We start from the raw sequence: 21412 nt of genomic DNA, 5'->3' as shown, positions 1-21412 counted from the left end.
CAGACAAATAAAGGAACTTTCAACATGAAAGTTCCCTTTATTTATTCCACTGGTAAATCCTAGTGTTTCAAAAAACGCTAGGATTTACTATCACTTTAAATAGAAATAATAGTCAAAATTAAAAGACACAGACTACAATTCAATTTATGAATAGAAACATTTTTTAAATTGCATTAGCAAAAATGTTTCTAGTAAAAGCTATCACATGCCACACTTGATTCCTGCACCTTTATTCAACCACTGTGCCTGCTCAGAGAGCCAGCGGCAGCATGTATCATGTGACCATGTGTGTGTGCTGCAGAAACATACTTTTACTAAAAGGATTTTTGCTAATACAAGCAAAGTACAAAAATGTTTCTATTCAAATGCAATTTTAAAGTGCCATAAAAAAGTTTGAGATCTGTGCATATCCTAAAAGGGCTGGATAATTTAAAATAGTTTGTATTAAAAAAAATGTTTAAAAATCACTGGCAAGTATTTTAAAATAATTTTCAAAAATAAGCAAAATTAATTACATAGCTAAACTGCCTGGAGCAGCCAACTCCACCCCTCTTACCAGTGTTTAGACACAGGCATTGTATTTCAACTGAGTTCACAGCTTCTAGGCATGCTCCAGCAGATAATGCACTTTGCACTTTTGCATTCCACCAAAACAACAATAAACATAGATACAGCCATAAAAGGAATTGTGTGGGGGAGTTAGAGCTTTACAATTCAGAAACTAAAAAGAAAGGATTAATGGCGAGGCACTGCAGTAAACATTTGCAGGTAAAGTAATTAAAATACATATTATATTATTTTGCTTCTATCCCAACTTGTTTAATGTCCCTTTAAGCAACTCTTTAATTTACTCATATTATCAATTTTTCTTTGTTCTCTTGCTACCTTTATTTAAAAAGCAGGAACGTAAAGCTTAGGAGACAGACAATTTTTGGTTCAGAACCTGGGTTATGCTTGCTTATCGATGGCTAAATGTAGCCACCAATAAGCAAGAGCTATCCATTGTGCTGAACCTAAATGGGCTGGCTGCTAAGCTTTACATTACATTTTAAAATAAAGATAACAAGAGAATGAAGAAGAATTGATGCTAAGTGTAAATTAGAAATTTGCTTAAAATAAAATGATCTATCTGAATGATGAAAGAAAAAAAATTGGGTTTATTTTCCCTTTAATTTAAAGTTACATTGTGGCTTTACTATCCCTTTAATTTCATAACATACTTGTAAATGTGAAAATGACTTTTTACAAATACATCAACGTAAATCGCACGTAAAGCACGTCTAGTGATTACAATAACTAGCTTGTGGGGGCATTCTGTCTGAATACAGAATATGAGGCACAATTTTCTATAGAAACATTGTTCTGAAGCATTAATAAAATGAAAACAAGTAAAATATACACATGTAAAAGCATAAAACAATTACCATCAAATGCGTGAAAAAGCAGAGGATCCAACAGCGCTTGAAATTCTTTAACTTGTTCTGCATTTCCTCTAAAAACACCTAGGAAAAAAACAACATCCTTGAAAATAATATACGTTCATTTTTACCTATACAATGTAACAAAAGTTACACAAGTAATGAAAACACAAGGATATGTATTTTCATAAAATTTTCCATTGTTGTTCTATTTACAAAGGAACTATAATAGTCAGGAGGATGATGACGCTGGAAATTGTGATAATGACTAAATAATTCTTAAATATGTAAAATTACCCTGGAACATAGCTCTATAATTTTGAGAAATGCCTAGCAAGAGTTCAATATATTTTCCTGCAAAACTAATCCAAGAACTGTAATCTTTGGAAATAAGATTTGATTGCTCTAATTCTCCAATACTTAGCTACCCAAGGTACAGAAAGCAACAGAAAGAAGCAAGAAATCAGAGGCTTTAGCCGCTCAGTAGGTCATATTTAATAATAAAATGATTCTCATTTGCACTGATGTAAAAATTACTGTTCATAGCAGAGTTCCTGTGTGATTGATGTATGAATACAAAGTGACTGCATTTTCCAGCAATGGTTTTCCGAATGTTAAAGGGACAGAAAACGCCTAAATGTTCTCTATTAAAGGCAAAGTGGTATGTTAACCTTCCCTGCCCTTTCTTGACTGGACATATTTTAGAACACTAAGGATGATGGAGATGGCTGTGCTGCAATATCTTAATAAATGCTTGAATTCATTAGAAAATTGAATTACTACAGGAAAGCCCCTTTATAACTATGTGTTTAACAAGAGATGAAACCCAACTTATTTCATTCATGATTCCGATGAAGAGCTCAGTTTTAAACAACTTTGCAATTTACTTCTATTAACAAGTTTGATTCCTTCTCTCGTTATCCTTTGTTAAAAAGCAAACCTAGGTATGATCAGGAACAGCAATACGCTACTGAGAGTTAGCTGCTGATTGGTGGGCGGACATATTATTTGCTTCTTGTCATTGGCTCACCAGATGTGTTTATCTCGCTTCCAGTAGTGCATTTCTACTGCTTCAACAAAGAATAGCAAGAGAGCAAAGTGAATTAGATAATAGAAGTAAACCGGAAAGTTATTTTAAATTGCATGCTCTATCTGATTCATGAATGTTTAGTGTTGACTTTAATGTCCCTTTAACTCCTGCAAATATATAAAGTCCCCGCCACAAGAAGGATGCAACAGCTGAGCCAATTATGCAGCTGATAAGCACAAGCTGCTCAGTATAATTTATTTTTCTCACTTTTCTTGCAATTTAATCTCGACAATTACATTTTCTTCCACTTTTGCCAGGGAGGATGGTGTGCCATCTGCAGAAATGTGACCCTGCAACATTCTACAAAGTAACTGCTTGATCAGTTCAAGAGCTCATAAATATCTGCCTCTAAAAGGCAACAGCAAAGGATATTAGATAAGCATACTCACTAGGCTTTTCAAGGGGTATGTACTTGTACTGCAAGAGACTGAACATTTTGCTAAGAAATTTACAGTTTTAAATTCTGTATACAGATCTGTATGCAATATGTTGTTTTTTTCCAGTGCTGTGCATGTAACAAAAATAACTTTCATATCCCTTAAGCTTTCGACAGATCACATATTTATTCATGCTTTGTGGTGTTTATTATTTTAAAATGTTTATAGCACAGTGATTTAAATGCATGACAGATGGAAGTTTAGTTTATTTTTTAAATATATATGCACATAAAGTATAGCTTGTAATAAGCATAAAAAGTACACTGATAAGCTGACATCTTTCTGTATAATTTAATCTGGACTTTCATTATCATACACAGTCGCTTGCTCCCAGATGATGCACATGATCTTAGTGCAGAGTAGTAAAGGGCAGACAGCAGGTCTTTGTCCCAGGCATCCACACTGTATCTGACATATCGGTTCTGCAGTGTTGCCCATTCGGGTGTCATTATGAACTAGCCGGGAGGTTGCAGTTTAATACTTTGCAATATTAAAATATTTTCTCTTATTTAGAAATGTTACCTAAGCTACCAAAATCACAAATTAATTGCATAATTTAACACAAATTTAGTTATAATTTGTGTTCATTAAATAGGTCCTGGTTGTGCATAAACATTTCCTAATAATTTCAATCTCAGTTTAAAATTGTTCCCATTTTTGTTCTTTATAACTATTTCTGATAAAACTTTGCTTCTGTGCTTGATTAGCTTTTTACATGAATTGTGGATGTATAATATTCAGTGAGTAACTAGCCAGTGCGTATAGATAGCTGATTGATGATTCTGCAGACAGACCTGAAGGACTTGGAAGTAACAGCCAGCTCATTTGCATAAATATTTGTTTATCAGCTTCAGAGAAACTCTAGAGTAAAATTATACAGAATACTGATGAAAAGATTAGGCACTAGACACCTGCTAGATAAGCAGTTTTAAGATCTGTATGCCAGGAAATATCTACTCAAATGCTGTAGCACTCTCATCATAGAGTAAGAGAAAGTTCCATTATAGGTAAGAGAAATATCAAAGTTTATTTTTTTTGCCTTAAATTTGCCTCAGTCATTTTGTGCACACATTCTAAATATTAAATTAAGAACTAGTGACTGCTTAGAAAAGATGTGATCTGAATGGCACTGCAGCAGGTCTAGTTGAATAACTAATAGAAACTGCTACTCACTTCAGTCCCTGACCACTATAGTTCTAGAAAAAAACATGATCCACTCCATTATTCCCCGGATAATTGCTAAAGACCAAGTAGGATTTGTGATTAATAGGGAAGCAAGGGATAACACTGTGAGGGCAGTCAATCTCATACATTATGCTGTGTTAAGGGGTGTCCCCCTGGTTCTGATCTCCACGGACGCAGAGAAAGCTTTCGACCGCGTCCGATGGAGATTTCTAGAAGCAGTCTTGGGAAAAACATAATTTATGTAAGAACTTACCTGATAAATTCATTTCTTTCATATTAGCAAGAGTCCATGAGCTAGTGACGTATGGGATATACATTCCTACCAGGAGGGGCAAAGTTTCCCAAACCTCAAAATGCCTATAAATACACCCCTCACCACACCCACAAATCAGTTTAATGAATAGCCAAGAAGTGGGGTGATAAGAAAAAAGTGCGAAAGCATAAAAAATAAGGAATTGGAATAATTGTGCTTTATACAAAAAAATCATAACCACCACAAAAAAAGGGTGGGCCTCATGGACTCTAGCTAATATGAAAGAAATGAATTTATCAGGTAAGTTCTTACATAAATAATGTTTTCTTTCATGTAATTAGCAAGAGTCCATGAGCTAGTGACGTATGGGATAATAAATACCCAAGATGTGGAACTTCCACGCAAGAGTCACTAGAGAGGGAGGGATAAAATAAAGACAGCCAATTCCGCTGAAAAATAATCCACACCCAAAATAAAGTTTAAATCTTATAATGAAAAACACTGAAATTATAAGCAGAAGAATCAAACTGAAACAGCTGCCTGAAGTACTTTTCTACCAAAAACTGCTTCAGAAGAAGAAAACACATCAAAATGGTAGAATTTAGTAAAAGTATGCAAAGAAGACCAAGTTGCTGCTTTGCAAATCTGATCAACCGAAGCCTCATTCCTAAACGCCCAGGAAGTAGAAACTGACCTAGTAGAATGAGCTGAAATCCTTTGAGGCGGCGTTTTACCCGACTCGACATAAGCATGATGAATCAAAGACTTTAACCAAGACGCCAAAGAAATGGCAGAGGCCTTCTGACCTTTCCTGGAACCGGAAAAGATAACAAATAGACTAGAAGTCTTTCGGAAATCTTTAGTAGCTTCAACATAATATTTCAAAGCTCTAACTACATCCAAAGAATGTAACGATCTTTCCTTAGAATTCTTAGGATTAGGACACAATGAAGGAACCACAATTTCTCTACTAATGTTGTTAGAATTCACGCAACACCGCCTTATCCTGATGAAAAATCAGAAAAGGAGATTCACAAGAAAGAGCAGATAACTCAGAAATTCTTCTAGCAGAAGAGATGGCCAAAAGGAACAACACTTTCCAAGAAAGTAATTTAATATCCAGAGAATGCATAGGAGCTTGTAAAGCCCCCAGAACCAAATTCAAACTCCAAGGAGGAGAGATTGACTTAATGACAGGTTTTATACGAACCAAAGCCTGTACAAAACAATGAATATCAGGATGATTAGCAATCTTTCTGTGAAACAGCACAGAAAGAGCAGAAATTTGTCCTTTCAAGGAACTTGCAGACAAACCTTTATCCAGACCATCCTGAAGAAACTGTAAAATTCTAGGTATTCTAAAAGAATGCCAGGAAAATTGATGAGAAGAACACCAAGAAATGTAAGTCTTCCAGACTCGATAATATATCTTCCTAGACACAGATTTACAAGCCTGTAACATAGTATTAATTACAGAGTCAGAGAAACCTCTATGACTGAGAATCAAGCGTTCAATCTCCATACCTTCAAATTTAATGATTTGAGATCCTGATGGAAAAAAGGACCTTGAGAAAGAAGGTCTGGTCTTAACGGAAGAGTCCAAGGTTGGCAAGTAGCCATCCAAACAAGATCCGCATACCAAAACCTGTGAGGCCATGCTGGAGCCACCAGCAGAACAAACAAACGCTCTTTTAGAATCTTGGAAATCACTCTTGGAAGAAGAACTAGAGGCGGAAAGATATAGGCAGAATGATACTTCCAAGGAAGTGACAATGCATCCACTGCCTCCGCCTGAGGATCCCTGGATCTGGATAGATACCTGGGAAGTTTCTTGTTTAGATGAGAGGCCATCAGATCTATTTCTGGAAGTCCCCAGATTTGAACAATCTGAAGAAAAACCTCTGGGTGAAAAGACCATTCGCCCGGATGTAACATCTGGCGACTGAGATAATCCGCTTCCCAATTGTCTATACCTGGGATGTGAACCGCAGAAATTAGACAGGAGCTGGATTCCGCCCATACAAGTATCCGAGATACTTCTTTCATAGCCAGAGGACTGTGAGTCCCCCCTTGATGATTGACATATGCCACGGTTGTGACATTGTCCGTCTGAAAACAAATTAATGATTCTCTCTTCAGAAGAGGCCACGACTGAAGAGCTCTGAAAATTGCACGGAGTTCCAAAATGATGATTGGTAATCTCGCCTCCTGAGATTCCCAAACCCCCTGCGCTGTCAGAGACCCCCATACAGCTCCCCAACCTGTCAGACTCGCATCTGTTGAGATCACAGTCCAGGTTGGAAGAACAAAAGAAGCCCCTTGAACTAAACGATGGTGATTTGTCCACCACGTCAGAAAGTGTCGTACAATCGGATTTAAAGATATTAACTGCGATATCTTTGTATAATCCCGGCACCACTGGTTCAGCATACAAAGCTGAAGAGGTCGCATGTGAAAACGAGCAAAGGGGATCGCGTCCGATGCAGCAGTCATAAGACCTAGAATTTCCATGCATAAAGCTACCGAAGGGAATGATTGAGACTGAAGGTTTCGACAAGCTGAAACCAATCTCAGACGTCTCTTGTCCGTCAGAGACAAAGTCATGGACACTGAATCTATTTGGAAACCTAAAAAGGTTACCCTTGTCTGAGGAATCAATGAACTCTTTGGTAAATTGATCCTCCAACCATGTTCTTGAAGAAACGACACAAGTCGATTCGTATGAAATTCTGCTAAATGTGAAGACTGAGCAAGTACCAAGATATCGTCCAAATAAGGAAATACCGCAATACCCTGTTCTCTGATTACAGATAGAAGGGCACCGAGAACCTTTGAAAAAATCCTTGGAGCTGTTGCTAGGCCGAACGGCAGAGCCACAAACTGGTAATGCTTGTCTAGAAAAGAGAATCTCAGAAACTGAAAGTGATCTGGATGAATCGGAATATGCAGATATGCATCCTGTCTATTGTGGACATATAATGCCCTTGCTGAACAAAAGGCAGAATAGTCCTTATAGTTACCATTTTGAATGTTGGTATCCTTACATAACGATTCAATATTTTTAAATCCAGAACTGGTCTGAAGGAATTTTCCTTCTTTGGTACAATGAATAGATTTTAGTAAAAGCCCAGACCCTGTTCCAGAACTGGAACTGGCACAATTACTCCAGCCAACTCTAGATCTGAAACACATTTCAGAAATGCTTGAGCCTTCACTGGGTTTATTGGAATGCGAGAAAGAAAAAATCTTCTTGCAGGAGGCCTTACCTTGAAGCCTATTCTGTACCCTTGTGAAACAATGTTCTGAATCCAAATATTGTGAATCGAATTAATCCAAATTTCTTTGAAAAATCGTAATCTGCCCCCTACCAGCTGAGCTGGAATGAGGGCCGCACCTTCATGTGGACTTGGGAGCTGGCTTTGGCTTTCTGAAAGGTTTGGACTTATTCCAGACTGGAGATGGTTTCCAAACAGAAACTGTTCCTTTAGGGGAAGGATCAGGCTTCTGTTCCTTATTCTGACGAAAGGAACGAAAACGATTAGCAGCCCTATATTTACCTTTAGATTTTTTATCCTGAGGTAAAAAAGTTCCTTTCCCCCCCAGTAACAGTTGAAATAATAGAATCCAACTGGGAACCAAACAATTTATTACCTTGGAAAGAAAGGGAAAGCAAAGTTGACTTAGAAGACATATCTGCATTCCAAGTTTTAAGCCATAAAGCTCTTCTAGCTAAAATAGCTAAAGACATATACCTGACATCAACTCTAATGATATCAAAGATGGCATCACAAATAAAGTTATTAGCATGTTGAAGAAGTTTAACAATGCTATGAGTATTATGATCTGACACTTGTTGTGCCAAAGCCTCCAACCAAAAAGTGGAAGCTGCCGCAACATCAGCCAAAGAAATAGCAGGCCTAAGAAGATTACCTGAAAATAAATAAGCTTTCCTTAGAAAGGATTCAATCTTCCTATCTAAAGGATCCTTAAAGGAAGTACTATCTGCCGTAGGAATAGTAGTACGTTTAGCGAGAGTAGAGATAGCCCCATCAACTTTAGGGATTTTGTCCCAAAACTCTAATCTGTCAGATGGCACAGGATACAATTTCTTAAACCTTTTAGAAGGAGTAAATGAATTACCCAGATTATTCCATTCCCTAGAAATTACTTCAGAAATAGCATCAGGGACAGGAAAAACTTCCGGAATAACTATAGGAGGTTTAAAAAACGAATTTAAACGCTTAGTAGATTTAGTATCAAGAGGATTAGATTCCTCCATCTCTAATGCGATTAAAACTTCTTTAAGTAAAGAATGAATAAATTCCATTTTAAATAAATATGAAGATTTATCAGTGTCAATATCTGAGACAGAATCCTCTGAACCAGAAAAATCATCATCAGAAACAGACAAATCAGAATGATGATGTTCATTTAAAAATTCATCTGAAAAAAGTGAAGTTTTAAAAGACCTTTTACGTTTACTGGAAGGAGGAATAACAGACATAGCCTTCCTAATAGATTTAGAAACAAAATCTCTTATATTAACAGGAACATCCTGAGTATTAGATGTTGATGGAACAGCAACAGGTAATGGAATATTACTAATGGAAATACTATCTGCATTAGCAAGTTTATCATGACATTCATCACAAACTCATCGGAGGAACAGTTACCACAAGTTTACAGCAAATACACTTAACTTTAGCAGAACCAGCATCAGGCAGCGTTTTTCCAGAAGTAGCTTCTGATCCAGGGTCAATCTGAGACATCTTGCAATATGTAAGAGAAAAAACAACATATAAAGCAAAATCTATCAAATTCCTTAAAAGACAGTTTCAGGAATGGGAAAAAAATGCCAATGAACAAGCCTCTAGCAACCAGAAGCAAATGAAAAATGATATTTAAATAATGTGAAAAAAAGGTGGAGACAATAATGATGCCCACATTATTTAGCGCCAAAAAAGACGCCCACATTATTGGCGCCTAAATGCTTTTGGCGCCAAGAATGACGCCACATCCGGTGACACCGACATTTTTGGCGCAAAACGTCAAAAAAATGACGCAAACACGAACAACTTCCGGCGACAAGTATGACGCCGGAAATGACAAAGAAATTTTTTGCGCCAAAAAAGTCCGCGCCAAGAATGACGCAATAAAATGAAGCATTTTCAGCCCCCGCGAGCCTAACAGCCCACAGGGAAAAAAAGTCAATTTTAAGGTAAGAAAAAATGATTTATTCATATGCATTATCCCAAATAATGAAACTGACTGTCTGAAATAAGGAATATTGATCATCCTGAATCAAGGCAAATAAATGTTTAAACACATATATTTAGATTTTTATATAAAAGTGCCCAACCATAGCTTAGAGTGTCACAAAAAATAAGACTTACTTACCCCAGGACACTCATCTACATGTAGTAGAAAGCCAAACCAGTACGGAAACGAGAATCAGTAGAGATAATGGTATATAAGAGTATATCGTCGATCTGAAAAGGGAGGTAAGAGATGAATCTCTACGACCGATAACAGAGAACCTATGAAATAGATCCCGTAGAAGGAGACCATTGAATTCAAATAGGCAATACTCTATTCACATCCCTCTGACATTCACTGCACACTGAGAGGAAAACCGGGCTCCAGCCTGCTGCGAAGCGCATATCAACGTATAATCTAGCACAAACTTACTTCACCACCTCCACGGGAGGCAAAGTTTGTAAAATTGATTTGTGGGTGTGGTGAGGGGTGTATTTATAGGCATTTTGAGGTTTGGGAAACTTTGCCCCTCCTGGTAGGAATGTATATCCCATACGTCACTAGCTCATGGACTCTTGCTAATTACATGAAAGAAATATGGATTGGGTCCTCATTTATAGCAAAGATCATGACTTTATATCACTCCCCCTCTGCACAAGTGCGAGTGAATGGCATATTGTCCCAGCCTTTCCTAATAGGTAACAGCACGAGACAGGGGTGTCCCCTGTCCCCTCTGCTGTTTGCCTGCGTGGTAGAAGCCCTAGCGGTGACAATAAGAAATGATACAAAAATTGAGGGAGTTAAAATTTGAGATATTGACTATAAAATTATGTTATACGCGGATGACATTTTATTCTCTCTCACAAACCCAATTGTTTCAGTACCCTTCATAATGCAACACTTGAAGGAATTTCAGCTTGCGTCAAACGTTTTGATTAACAAATCAAAATCAGAGATACTCGATGTTTCTCTTCCACAGATACACCTTTCCCAGTTAAAACAGATATGCCCCTTCAAGTGGCAAGAAAGATCTTTAAAGGATCTGGGGGTCTATCTTACGAATAACCCACAAGACCTATTTCAGTTTAATTACATCCCTCTACAGCGACGGATAATAGCCGATCTCTCCTCGTGGAGATCCCTACATACCTCTTGGTTAGGAAGGATAAGTATTTTTAAAATGAATGTACTGCCACGTATTCTGTACGTACTACAGGCTTTGCCTATCCCTTTACCTCTTACCTTTATTCCATCTTTACAATCAAAAATTCTAGAATTTGTTTGGGACAAAAAAAAGCCAGAATAAATAAAAATATCATGTGTACCCCCTGCAGAGCGGAGGGCTTGGTGTCCCCGACCTGGTGAAATATAGATATGCAATTCATTTACAAAGAATTCTCGACTGGTCATACAACTTCCAAAATAAGACGTCGGTACAAATAGAGCATGAAGTGGCAGACATTAACCACTTGGGGTCTCAATATTTGACTGCCCAGGGGGGTCGGTTCAGGGAAAATAACTTAAACCTGTTATGTGCTGAGACTTTTAGAGTATGGGGCAGAGTACTGCTGAAATTTCCACACATATCCTCCACATATTCACCATTGACACCACTATTTGAAAATAGAGAGTTCACCCCGGGGGTGGGCCTGCCACACCACATTGCGGACACGACAAAAAGAACATTGCAGGTGTTTCAGTTGGGTAATGAAAATAAATTACACACAAGGGGAGAACTGATAGAAGGGGGTCTATCGGTCTTTAATAATTGTTTTTTTCACCATCAATGCATCTTGTTTATCTTTAGACATGGTGATAGGAAAAATTTGATTAGGCCCATGACACAGTTCGAAGTAATGTGCACTGCGTTGAAGCCAATACACCATTCCTTGTCACTATTGTATAGAATATTACAAATCCAGCCTCCTGGACACGTGCCCTTCTATTTGGAGAGATGGAATAGCGAATTGGGCATTCTATAATATTTCAAAATCCTACGTATCAGCTAACACAATAGAGTTAAATCTAAAGATATTACACAGGTGGTACATGACTCCAGTTAGGCTACATAAACTTTTTAACACACAAAACAATGAATGCTGGAGCTGTGGCCTAGAGAAGGGGACTATGTCACATATTTGGTGGTCTTGCATTAATATAGCACCAGTATGGGAAAGCATAGCTACAGAAGCCTCTAAAGTAATAGGCAGAACACTTCCACTAGACCCTAAGCTGTGGCTTTTTCTGTGCACCCCCAAAAGGTTATCAACAGCACAAAAAAAGATGCTACACATTTTGAGTAATGGTATGAAAATATTGTTAAAAATTGGATCAATAAGAGACTGCGCCCGGATTCTAATCTTAAAGCTCCTTCACAGCTAATCTTCCCTATAATTACCGTATAAAATTACAATGTGTTGAGACAATATGGAGTAAAGGAGCGCTAAAAGCTAAATAAGATAGTCTGGAGACCTCAATACAATTAATCAAACATACATTTATTTAAAAAAATTAAAAAGTGTCATACAGTATTATATATTAGGGACGTCTCCCTGGAATTAAAACAATTCTATATCTAAAACAATAAAGTATACAATGTACCAAGTGTTTATGTATATTCCACCTTTCTATTTAAATTATCTCTTTTCCACCTTAATTAATATGTTGCCGCAGCTGTAGCGGTTATTTTCTTAGTCTTTCAATCATAAAGCAACAATGTCTCTTTTTATGATTTTATGGATTTGTATTTATATAAGTCATTTATCGTTACAATGTCTTTTGCTGTTTTCTGTAATATTTGTAGACTTGTCTGTAAAACAGTTATTTTTGTATACAGATGGGCTTACCGGGTCTTCTGACACTTCTGTGTCTGGTGTACGTTGCCTGGGTGTCAGAATCTGATCACTGCTTTTTGTTTGGTATCGAAACCTGGACCACGCTCCTGCGTGTATGGGTTTCTTTTCTGCTGCCGGTCTGAAGCAATTTTCACCCCTGCAGTCTGGGTTCTTTGTTTACCGGACAGCCTCCTAAGACAGGTAGTTACGATGTACGCCTCCAGCGTGTGTATAGGAACTAGGACTTAGATTCGCAAACGGCCGTTTGTCTTAAACTTTCTTTCCCTCTCCTTTTTCAAAGTGGGGTTAGTTTAGTGGGTGCCCAGTTCTCTGTGGTAGAAAGAACGTCTACGCGTTTCGCCAATAAGCTTTATCAAGACGGATGATTTTAGTTGTTACACCGGCAGTTTAAAAAGCCCTCCATTCATTTCTATTGGTTGATAGGTACATTGTTTTGATAGGTGTTTTTTAGAAAGGTGGATTTCTCAGATGTCTTTAAGGTGGAATATTTTTTAGCTTTTCTCTTTGCTACTTCATAAGGGTTTTGGATGTCACCTGTTTGCTCAATTGTATAGAGTGGATTATTATTTCTTTTTATCTTCTATATACACCTTCCAAACTTGCTATATTTCGCTTTTTTTACAATATTCAAATTTTGACCTTCTTATCTTATGGTGGAATTATCCGCCTTCTATTCTATTTCAGGATCATAATTGACTATATGTGTTACTATTTTGGTAAGCTATTTTTTCTATGTGTGTGAAACTAGCGATCTATTGTAAACTAATTTTTTCTAATTTATTATTAGTTGTACGAGTTTCAACCTTAAACTTAATTATTTTGGTTTTTTCTCTAATTGATTTATTTATTATTATTGTCTATATGATGATGTAATTCTAAATTTCTCTACTTTTTTATGGTATATTTTTATTTTTATTTCCTTATCAATTTATTTTGCTCTTAGTAGATGACTTCTCTTTTACATAGTTTAGGGTACTTCAAAGGTTTAGGGAAAAAAAGAGGTTGATCTAAAATATATTTAATTTTCTTGTATATTATTAGTGGATTTTTGTTTTATGACAAAAGAAACGGGGATAGATCTAATTCTGAGTTTAATCCCGCAGGATAGAGGGTTTGCATGTTGTAAATTAGCTCTGCTTCTGTTCTTAACAATTTCTCTTCAAAATTCCCTCCTCTCCATTCAGGTTTGAGTTTTTTTATGCCCCAAAAGGTGAAGTCTTTTAGATTATTATTATGAACTTCCCTAAAATGAGTGTAAAGGTGTGTTTCTAGATTTCCTCTGTCTATACATGATAAGTGCTCTCGTATTCGTTCCCTTAGGGTTCTGGTGGTCTCCCCTATATATTGTAGATTACATGTGCATTGTATAATGTAGATGACACCCTTATCCTGACATCTTATGGTTTCTTTTATGTGATGTATCTTACCATTTTTATTGGATTTAATGTTTTTGCATTTACTGCTGAATTTACAAGACCTGCAGCCAAAACAGGGATAAAAACCGGCTAGTTTATTACCTAATAGATCTTTTTCTGATGTGGAATCTGTTTTAAAATTTCTAAACTCACTGGGAGCTAGTATTTTTTTGAAATTTTTTGCTTTTTTGAAAATTATTTTTGGATTATCTGTCATTTTTTCGCCTATGAGAGGATCTGTTTGAACTAAATGCCAGTGTTTTTTTAAACTTTTTGGAAAGTGTAGTGATCACTGTTGTAGTCAGTTATTAATGCAATGTTGAATTTATCTTCCTTTTCTTCTTTTTTGTCTATTTTATCTGAGTTTTTGTTTTTATATGTAAGTAGACTTTTTCTATCTTTTTGATCTACTTGTTCTTTTGCCTTTCTTATTATCTCTGTATTATATCCTCTATCAGTGAATTTTTTCTCAAGTATCTCTATCTGTTCTAGATAATCTGACGTTTTCGTGCAGTTGCGCTTTATCCTGAGATACTGGCCTTTGGGAATATTTTCTTTCCATTTATTTAAATGGCAACTATTGAAATGCATTAAATTATTTGCGTCTACTTTTTTGAAGTGTGTTCTGGTGATTATTTCTTTTTCTATAATTTCAATGTCCAAATCTAAGAATGTTATTTTTTCTTTACTTGTGATATGTGTGAAATTAATTCCTATGTCATTTTTGTTCATGTCTGAAATGAATTTGTTTAATTCTATCGATGTCCCCTCCCATACAAAGATGATGTCATCAATGTATCTTTTATAGAGCACGAGACTTGCGCCGAGCTCATGTTGGGATATAAATTCTTCTTCCCATTTTCCCAAGAATAAATTTGCATAGCTCGGCGCAAATCTCGTGCCCATAGCGGTTCCTCTGGTTTGAATATAAAAAATTTTATTGAAAGAAAAATAATTCTGATTTAGAATAAAATTAACCCCTTTAATTATAAATTCTTTTTGTTCCTGATTTAATGTTTTGTCTCTGGTCATGTACATTTCTGCTGCTTTTGTGCCTAAGTGATGTTGAATACTGGTGTATAAAGATGAAACATCGCACGTACCTATCAGATAGTTTTCTTTCCATTCTAGATTATTAAGGAGTTGTAATATGTCCGTGGTGTCTTTAAGGTAGGAAGGAAGAGTTTTTACATATTTTTGCAGGAAATTGTCAATGTATTGTGATAAGTTTGCAGTTATGGACCCTATTCCGGATATTATGGGTCTACCTGGTGGGTTTATGAGATCCTTATGTAATTTTGGCAGGTAATAGAATACTGGTATTTTTGGGTATTTCGGACAGAGAAACTCGAATTCTTTTTTGTGGATTATATTCTTACTCTGGGCTTCTTTTAGTATATTTATTAGTTTATTTTGAAACTTTTTTGTTGGATCTATTTTTATTTCTTGGTAGGTGTCTGTGTCTCCAAGGAGTCTATTGGCCTCACTGATGTAACTTTTTGTGTCTAGAAGAACTATGCCTCCTCCCTTATCCGCAGCCTTAATTGTCAGTTCATTATCTTTTTGTAAGTTTTGTATTATTGTATTTTCTTTTTTAGACAGATTCCTTGGTCTATATTTGTTGTCTTTCAATTTTGCAATATCGTTTTGTACTAATTTTTCAAAAAGCTCGAGATTTCTCCCTTTTTCATTAGTTGGATAAAATTTTGATTTTAATTTGAAATCGGTATGTTTTATTTCCGGAGTTGTTGTTTCTGTAGTTATTGTGGCTATTCTGTTTGGAATTATTTGTCTTTCTATTGGATTTTTTGCAAAAAACCTTTTTAAGGTTAGTTTACGAACAAATTGACTGATATGTATATGCGTATTAAATTTATTTATTTTGGCGGTAGGGGCAAAGCTTAAGCCTAATTGTAACACTTTTTCTTCATCTTTTGTCAATGTTTTACTGCTCAAATTAAAAATCCCTATTTTAGTGTCTATTTTGTTTTCTTGACATTTTTTTGTTGTTGTTGATCTCCCTCCTCTTGTTCCTCTCTGCTTCTTTTTCTTAACGGTGGTGCTTAACGGTGGTGCTTGGTACATTGTATACTTTATTGTTTTAGATATAGAATTGTTTTAATTCCAGGGAGACGTCCCTAATATATAATACTGTATGACACTTTTTAATTTTTTAAAATAAATGTATGTTTGATTAATTGTATTGAGGTCTCCAGACTATCTTATTTAGCTTTTAGCGCTCCTTTACTCCATATTGTCTCAACACATGAAAATATTGTTGGCACAGAAAGAGAAATCGTGAGATACACCGGATATAGTACAATGGGTACATAAATGTAATGCTATTCTTAAGTTAGAGGAGTACCACTATATGAAGGTGAAATGGATAAATTTGTATGCACAGATACAATCAATGAAGGAGGCGTATGTGAAACAGAAATTTGAGACCTAGGGTCAGATAGACAAGACTCGATCACTTTAACACAACACCCGATAGGGGTGAAAATTGGGATTGGGGTGATACAACGAAAATGGACACTGTGTTTTGTAGTGGTGGGAGAGTTCAGTGTGATGAGTTTGCCATATCTTTAATGGAAAGCCAACTCTAGCTTGCAGTTTTGTTTTTCATTTGTTTTATTTATGATTATGTAAAAAGGAATCCAACATATATGCTTCGACGGTCTTTACAGTTGTAATTTCTCACAAGTCCATTGTATTCAATATTCATGTATTTGACCATCTGATGTTATTGTATTGTTTTTCTTCACATTGGATGACCAATAAAAATACTTATAAAAAAACAAACAAAAACATGATCCATTTACAGTTTGTTCATGCTGCTTTGTAGAACACATGACAGAGATCATACCAGAAGCCAATGTGAGCCATGTCTGATACACAGGAACAAGAGTGATGCAGAAGCTAAAGGAGGGGAGAATATGTACATCCTCCATTATATGGAAGATGTTTGTTCCATTTATTGGCCCAGTGAGACCTCACGTGGGCACAAAGCCTGTATGTTCAGAGAAGAATCATTTATCTTCTCACCAAGAACAGATATTATTTCTGATTATTTTGAAGGCCAAGGGGATGATGGACAGTAAAGTTCTCTGATTTCATGCTTACAGAACAAAAAAAAATCCCCCAAAAGACTATTAAACATGGTATTCAACACATGTATAATAAAGATAAAATGCAATAATACTTACATTAAAGGGACACTTAAGTCCAAATTAAACTTTCATGATTCAGATACAGCATGCAATTTAAAACAACGTTCCGATTTACTTCTATTAACAAAATGTGCAGTCTTTTTATGTTTACACTTTTTGAGTCACCAGCTCCTACTGTGCATGTGCAAGAATTCACAGAATATATATATATATGCATTTGTGATTGGCTGTAGGCAGTCACATGATACAGGAGGAGTGGAAATAGACATAACTTTATAATTTGTCCAAAAAAAATAATAATCTACTACTCATTTAAAGTTCAGACTAAGTGCTAATGCTTTGTCTTATCATGCATTTGTTGATTATGCAAATCTACTGCATTTACTGGTTCTTTAAATTTCAAATGAACATTTTTTGTTCTGACAAATGTAAAAGTTCCCTTCCATTTCCCTGCCCCCTGTATCGTGTGACAAGCCATCTGTGAATCAAAAACTCATATACATATACACTGAACTCTTGCAAATGCATGCTCTATCTGAATTATGAAAGTTTAATTTTGATCTTTGTGTCCCTTAATAATGCAAACATTGCATGTACATCACAGATAAATTGTTCATGGGATAGTTCATTTAAATGTAATGCCCCTTTAAATGCAGTTACTATATTTATAAATACAATACATTAAGGAAAGTCTCCCTGTTATATTATTTATGTCTATCTCTGTAAGACTGCTGTTAACGTAAGACAAGAGAAAGAGAGAGAGGGAAGGGGGTTATGTTGAAAGCTTCTAGTAAATACATTGCCCTTTTCCCATCCTTCAGCTGGGAGATAATGCTTCGCTCACTGGTCAAAGGTTGTAACATATTGAGGGAAGAAGAAATATATTTATGGGTAGAACATCCTCTGGGTTTTAAGAAGTATATCCATTGTAAGTTTTACTTTCTTGTCTGCGCTTTTGATTTGATGATGTACAACAAACTTATATGCAAGGCTTTATTTAAATACAAATATGGGTTCTATAACGGTTCATTTATCAGTCCATCTGTTTCCAACCAAACTGGGCTGAAATCTTGGATGTAAACAACATAACTTCTCTGACAGTGAAAAACATTTTTCTGACATGTGTAATAGTAATTGCCTAGGTAAGCAATGATAAATTGTTTGGATATTTTTTTTTCAAATACTATATTTTGCATGGCTAAGAAATCCAAAATGATCTGCAGAGACGACACCCTAGTTTTACCTTTAGATACTTGACAACATGATTTTACCACCCTTGGAGCCTGACAATGTTGACATAGGTGGCTTATCCAATAATCCCCCATATCCAATATGCTTGGTGAAAACTTAGTTGCATTCTAGCAAACATATTTTTAGATTATGGAGAGAAACCTTTGTCTGTTCTCTGATCTTTTTCTACTTCACTAAGAAGGCAGGAACATGTTTGCCTTATGTTTACTAGTAAGAAAAAAATCATTATCTAGTATATATTTTATGCAATGACAAAAAAATATTTTCCCTGCTCCGCATTGGAATAAAAACAGAGCATTCTTAAAGGGACAGCAAACGATGATTTTGCCAGAAGCTATTAAAAAACATAATTTATGTAAGAACTTACCTGATAAATTAATTTCTTTCATATTAGCAAGAGTCCATGAGCTAGTGACGTATGGGATATACATTCCTACCAGGAGGGGCAAAGTTTCCCAAACCTCAAAATGCCTATAAATACACCCCTCACCACACCCACAAATCAGTTTAACGTATAGCCAAGAAGTGGGGTGATAAGAAAAAAGTGCGAAAGCATAAAAAATAAGGAATTGGAATAATTGTGCTTTATACAAAAAAAATCATAACCACCACAAAAAAGGGTGGGCCTCATGGACTCTTGCTAATATGAAAGAAATGAATTTATCAGGTAAGTTCTTACATAAATTATGTTTTCTTTCATGTAATTAGCAAGAGTCTATGAGCTAGTGATGTATGGGATAATGACTATCCAAGATGTGGATCTTCCACGCAAGAGTCACTAGAGAGGGAGGGATAAAATAAAGACAGCCAATTCCGCTGAAAAAAATCCACACCCAAAATAAAGTTTAAATCTTATAATGAAAAAAACTGAAATTATAAGCAGAAGAATCAAACTGAAACAGCTGCCTGAAGTACTTTTCTACCAAAAACTGCTTCAGAAGAATAAAACACATCAAAATGGTAGAATTTAGTAAAAGTATGCAAAGAAGACCAAGTGGCTGCATTGCAAATCTGATCAACTGAAGCTTCATTCCTATACGCCCAGGAAGTAGAAACTGACCTAGTAGAATGAGCTGTAATCCTTTGAGGCGGAGTTTTACCCGACTCGACATAGGCATGATGAAACAAAGATTTTAACCAAAATGCCAAATAATGGGAGAAGCCTTCTGACCTTTCCTAGAACCGGAAAAGATAACAAATAGACTAGAAGTCTTTCGGAAATCCTTAGTAGCTTCAACATAATATTTCAAAGCTCTAACTACATCCAAAGAATGCAATGATCTCTCCTTAGAATTCTTAGGATTAGGACACAATGAAGGAACCACAATTTCTCTACTAATGTTGTTAGAATTCACAACCTTAGGTAAAAATTTAAAAGAAGTTCGCAACACCGCCTTATCCTGATTAAAAATCAGAAAAGGAGACTCACAAGAAAGAGCAGATAATTCAGAAACTCTTCTAGCAGAAGAGATGGCCAAAGAAACAAAACTTTCCAAGAAAGTAATTTAATGTCCAGCGAATGCATAGGTTCAAACGGAGGATCTTGAAGAGCCCCCAGAACCAAATTCAAACTCCAAGGAGGAGAAATTTACTTAATAACAGGTTTTATACGAGCCAAAGCTTGTACAAAACAATGAATATCAGGAAGACTAGCAATCTTTCTGTGAAAAAGAACAGAAAGAGCAGAGATTTGACCTTTCAAGGAACTTGCAGACAAACCTTATCCAAACCATCCTGAAGAAACTGTAAAATTCTAGGAATTCTAAAAGAATGCCAAGAAAAAATGATGAGAAAAACACCAAGAAATGTAAATCTTCCAGACTCGATAATATATCTTCCTAGATACAGTTTTACGAGCCTGTAACATAGAATTAATCACAGAGTCAGAGAAACCTCTATGACTGAGAATCAAGCGTTCAATCTCCATACCTTCAAATTTAAGGATTTGAGAAACCTGATGGAAAAAAGGACCTTGCGATAGAAGGTCTGGTCTTAACGGAAGAGTCCACGGTTGGCAAGTGGCCATCCGGACAAGATCCACATACCAAAACCTGAGAGGCCATGCTGGAGCCACCAGCAGAATAAACGAATGCTCCTTTAGAATCTTGGAAAAAGAACTAGAGGCGGAAAGATATAAGCAGGATGATACTTCCAAGGAAGTGACAATGCATCCACTGCTTCCGCCTGAGGATCCCTGGATCTGGACAGATACCTGGGAAGCTTCTTGTTTAGATGAGAAGCCATCAGATCTATTTCTGGAAGTCCCCATATTTGAACAATCTGAAGAAATACCTCTGGATGAAGAAACCATTCGCCCGGATGTAGCGTTTGGCGACCGAGATAATCCGGTTCCCAATTGTCTATACCTGGGATATGAACCGCAGAAATTAGACAGGAGCTGGATTCCGCCCATACAAGTATTCGAGAGACTTCTTTCATAGTCAGAGGACTGTGAGTTCCTCCTTGATGATTGACATATGCCACGGTTGTGAAATTGTCCGTCTGGAAACAAATGAACGACTCTCTCTTTAGAAGAGGCCACGACTGAAGAGCTCTGAAAATTGCACGGAGTTCCAAAATGTTGATTGGTAATCTCGCCTCCTGAGATTCCCAAACCCCTTGTGCTGTCAGAAACCCCCATACAGCTCCCCAACCTGTCAGACTTGCATCTGTTGAGATCACAGTCTAGGTTGGAAGAACAAAAGAAGCCCCCTGAACTAAACAATGGTGGTCTGTCCACCACGTCAGAGTGTCGAACAATCAGTTTTAAAGATATTAATATCTTTGTATAATCCCTGCACCACTGGTTCAGCATACAGAGCTGAAGAGGTCGCATGTGAAAACGAGCAAAGGGGATCGCGCCCAATGCAGCAGTCATAAGACCTAGAATTTCCATGCATAAGGCTACCGAAGGGAAAGATTGAGACTGAAGGTTTCGACAAGCTGAAACCAATTTCAGACGCCTCTTGTCCATCAGAGACAGAATCAAGGACACTGAATCTATCAGGAAAACTAAAAAGGTTACCCTTGTCTGAGGAATCAAACTAACTTTTTGGTAAATTGATCCTTCAACCATGTT

At 36.4% G+C, this 21412-nt stretch overlaps 1 protein-coding gene across 3 annotated transcripts in view; it reads right to left on the bottom strand.

The window, feature by feature from the left end:
• The window catches only part of PHKB (phosphorylase kinase regulatory subunit beta), a 1109273-nt gene that overhangs the window by 369228 nt on the left and 718633 nt on the right, over window positions 1–21412 (bottom strand). For all 3 annotated transcript variants that reach the window (XM_053701982.1, XM_053701974.1, XM_053701966.1), the window contains one exon: window positions 1425–1502. In XM_053701982.1, coding sequence (XP_053557957.1) covers window positions 1425–1502 — 78 coding nt within the window. The remainder of the gene's footprint in view (window positions 1–1424; window positions 1503–21412) is intronic.

Source organism: Bombina bombina, chromosome 1 (genome assembly GCF_027579735.1).
Source record: "Bombina bombina isolate aBomBom1 chromosome 1, aBomBom1.pri, whole genome shotgun sequence".
NCBI classification, from domain to species: Eukaryota; Metazoa; Chordata; class Amphibia; order Anura; family Bombinatoridae; genus Bombina; species Bombina bombina.
The sequence above is the reverse complement of the archived record's forward strand: the minus strand, read 5'-3'. Positions and strand labels throughout refer to the sequence as shown.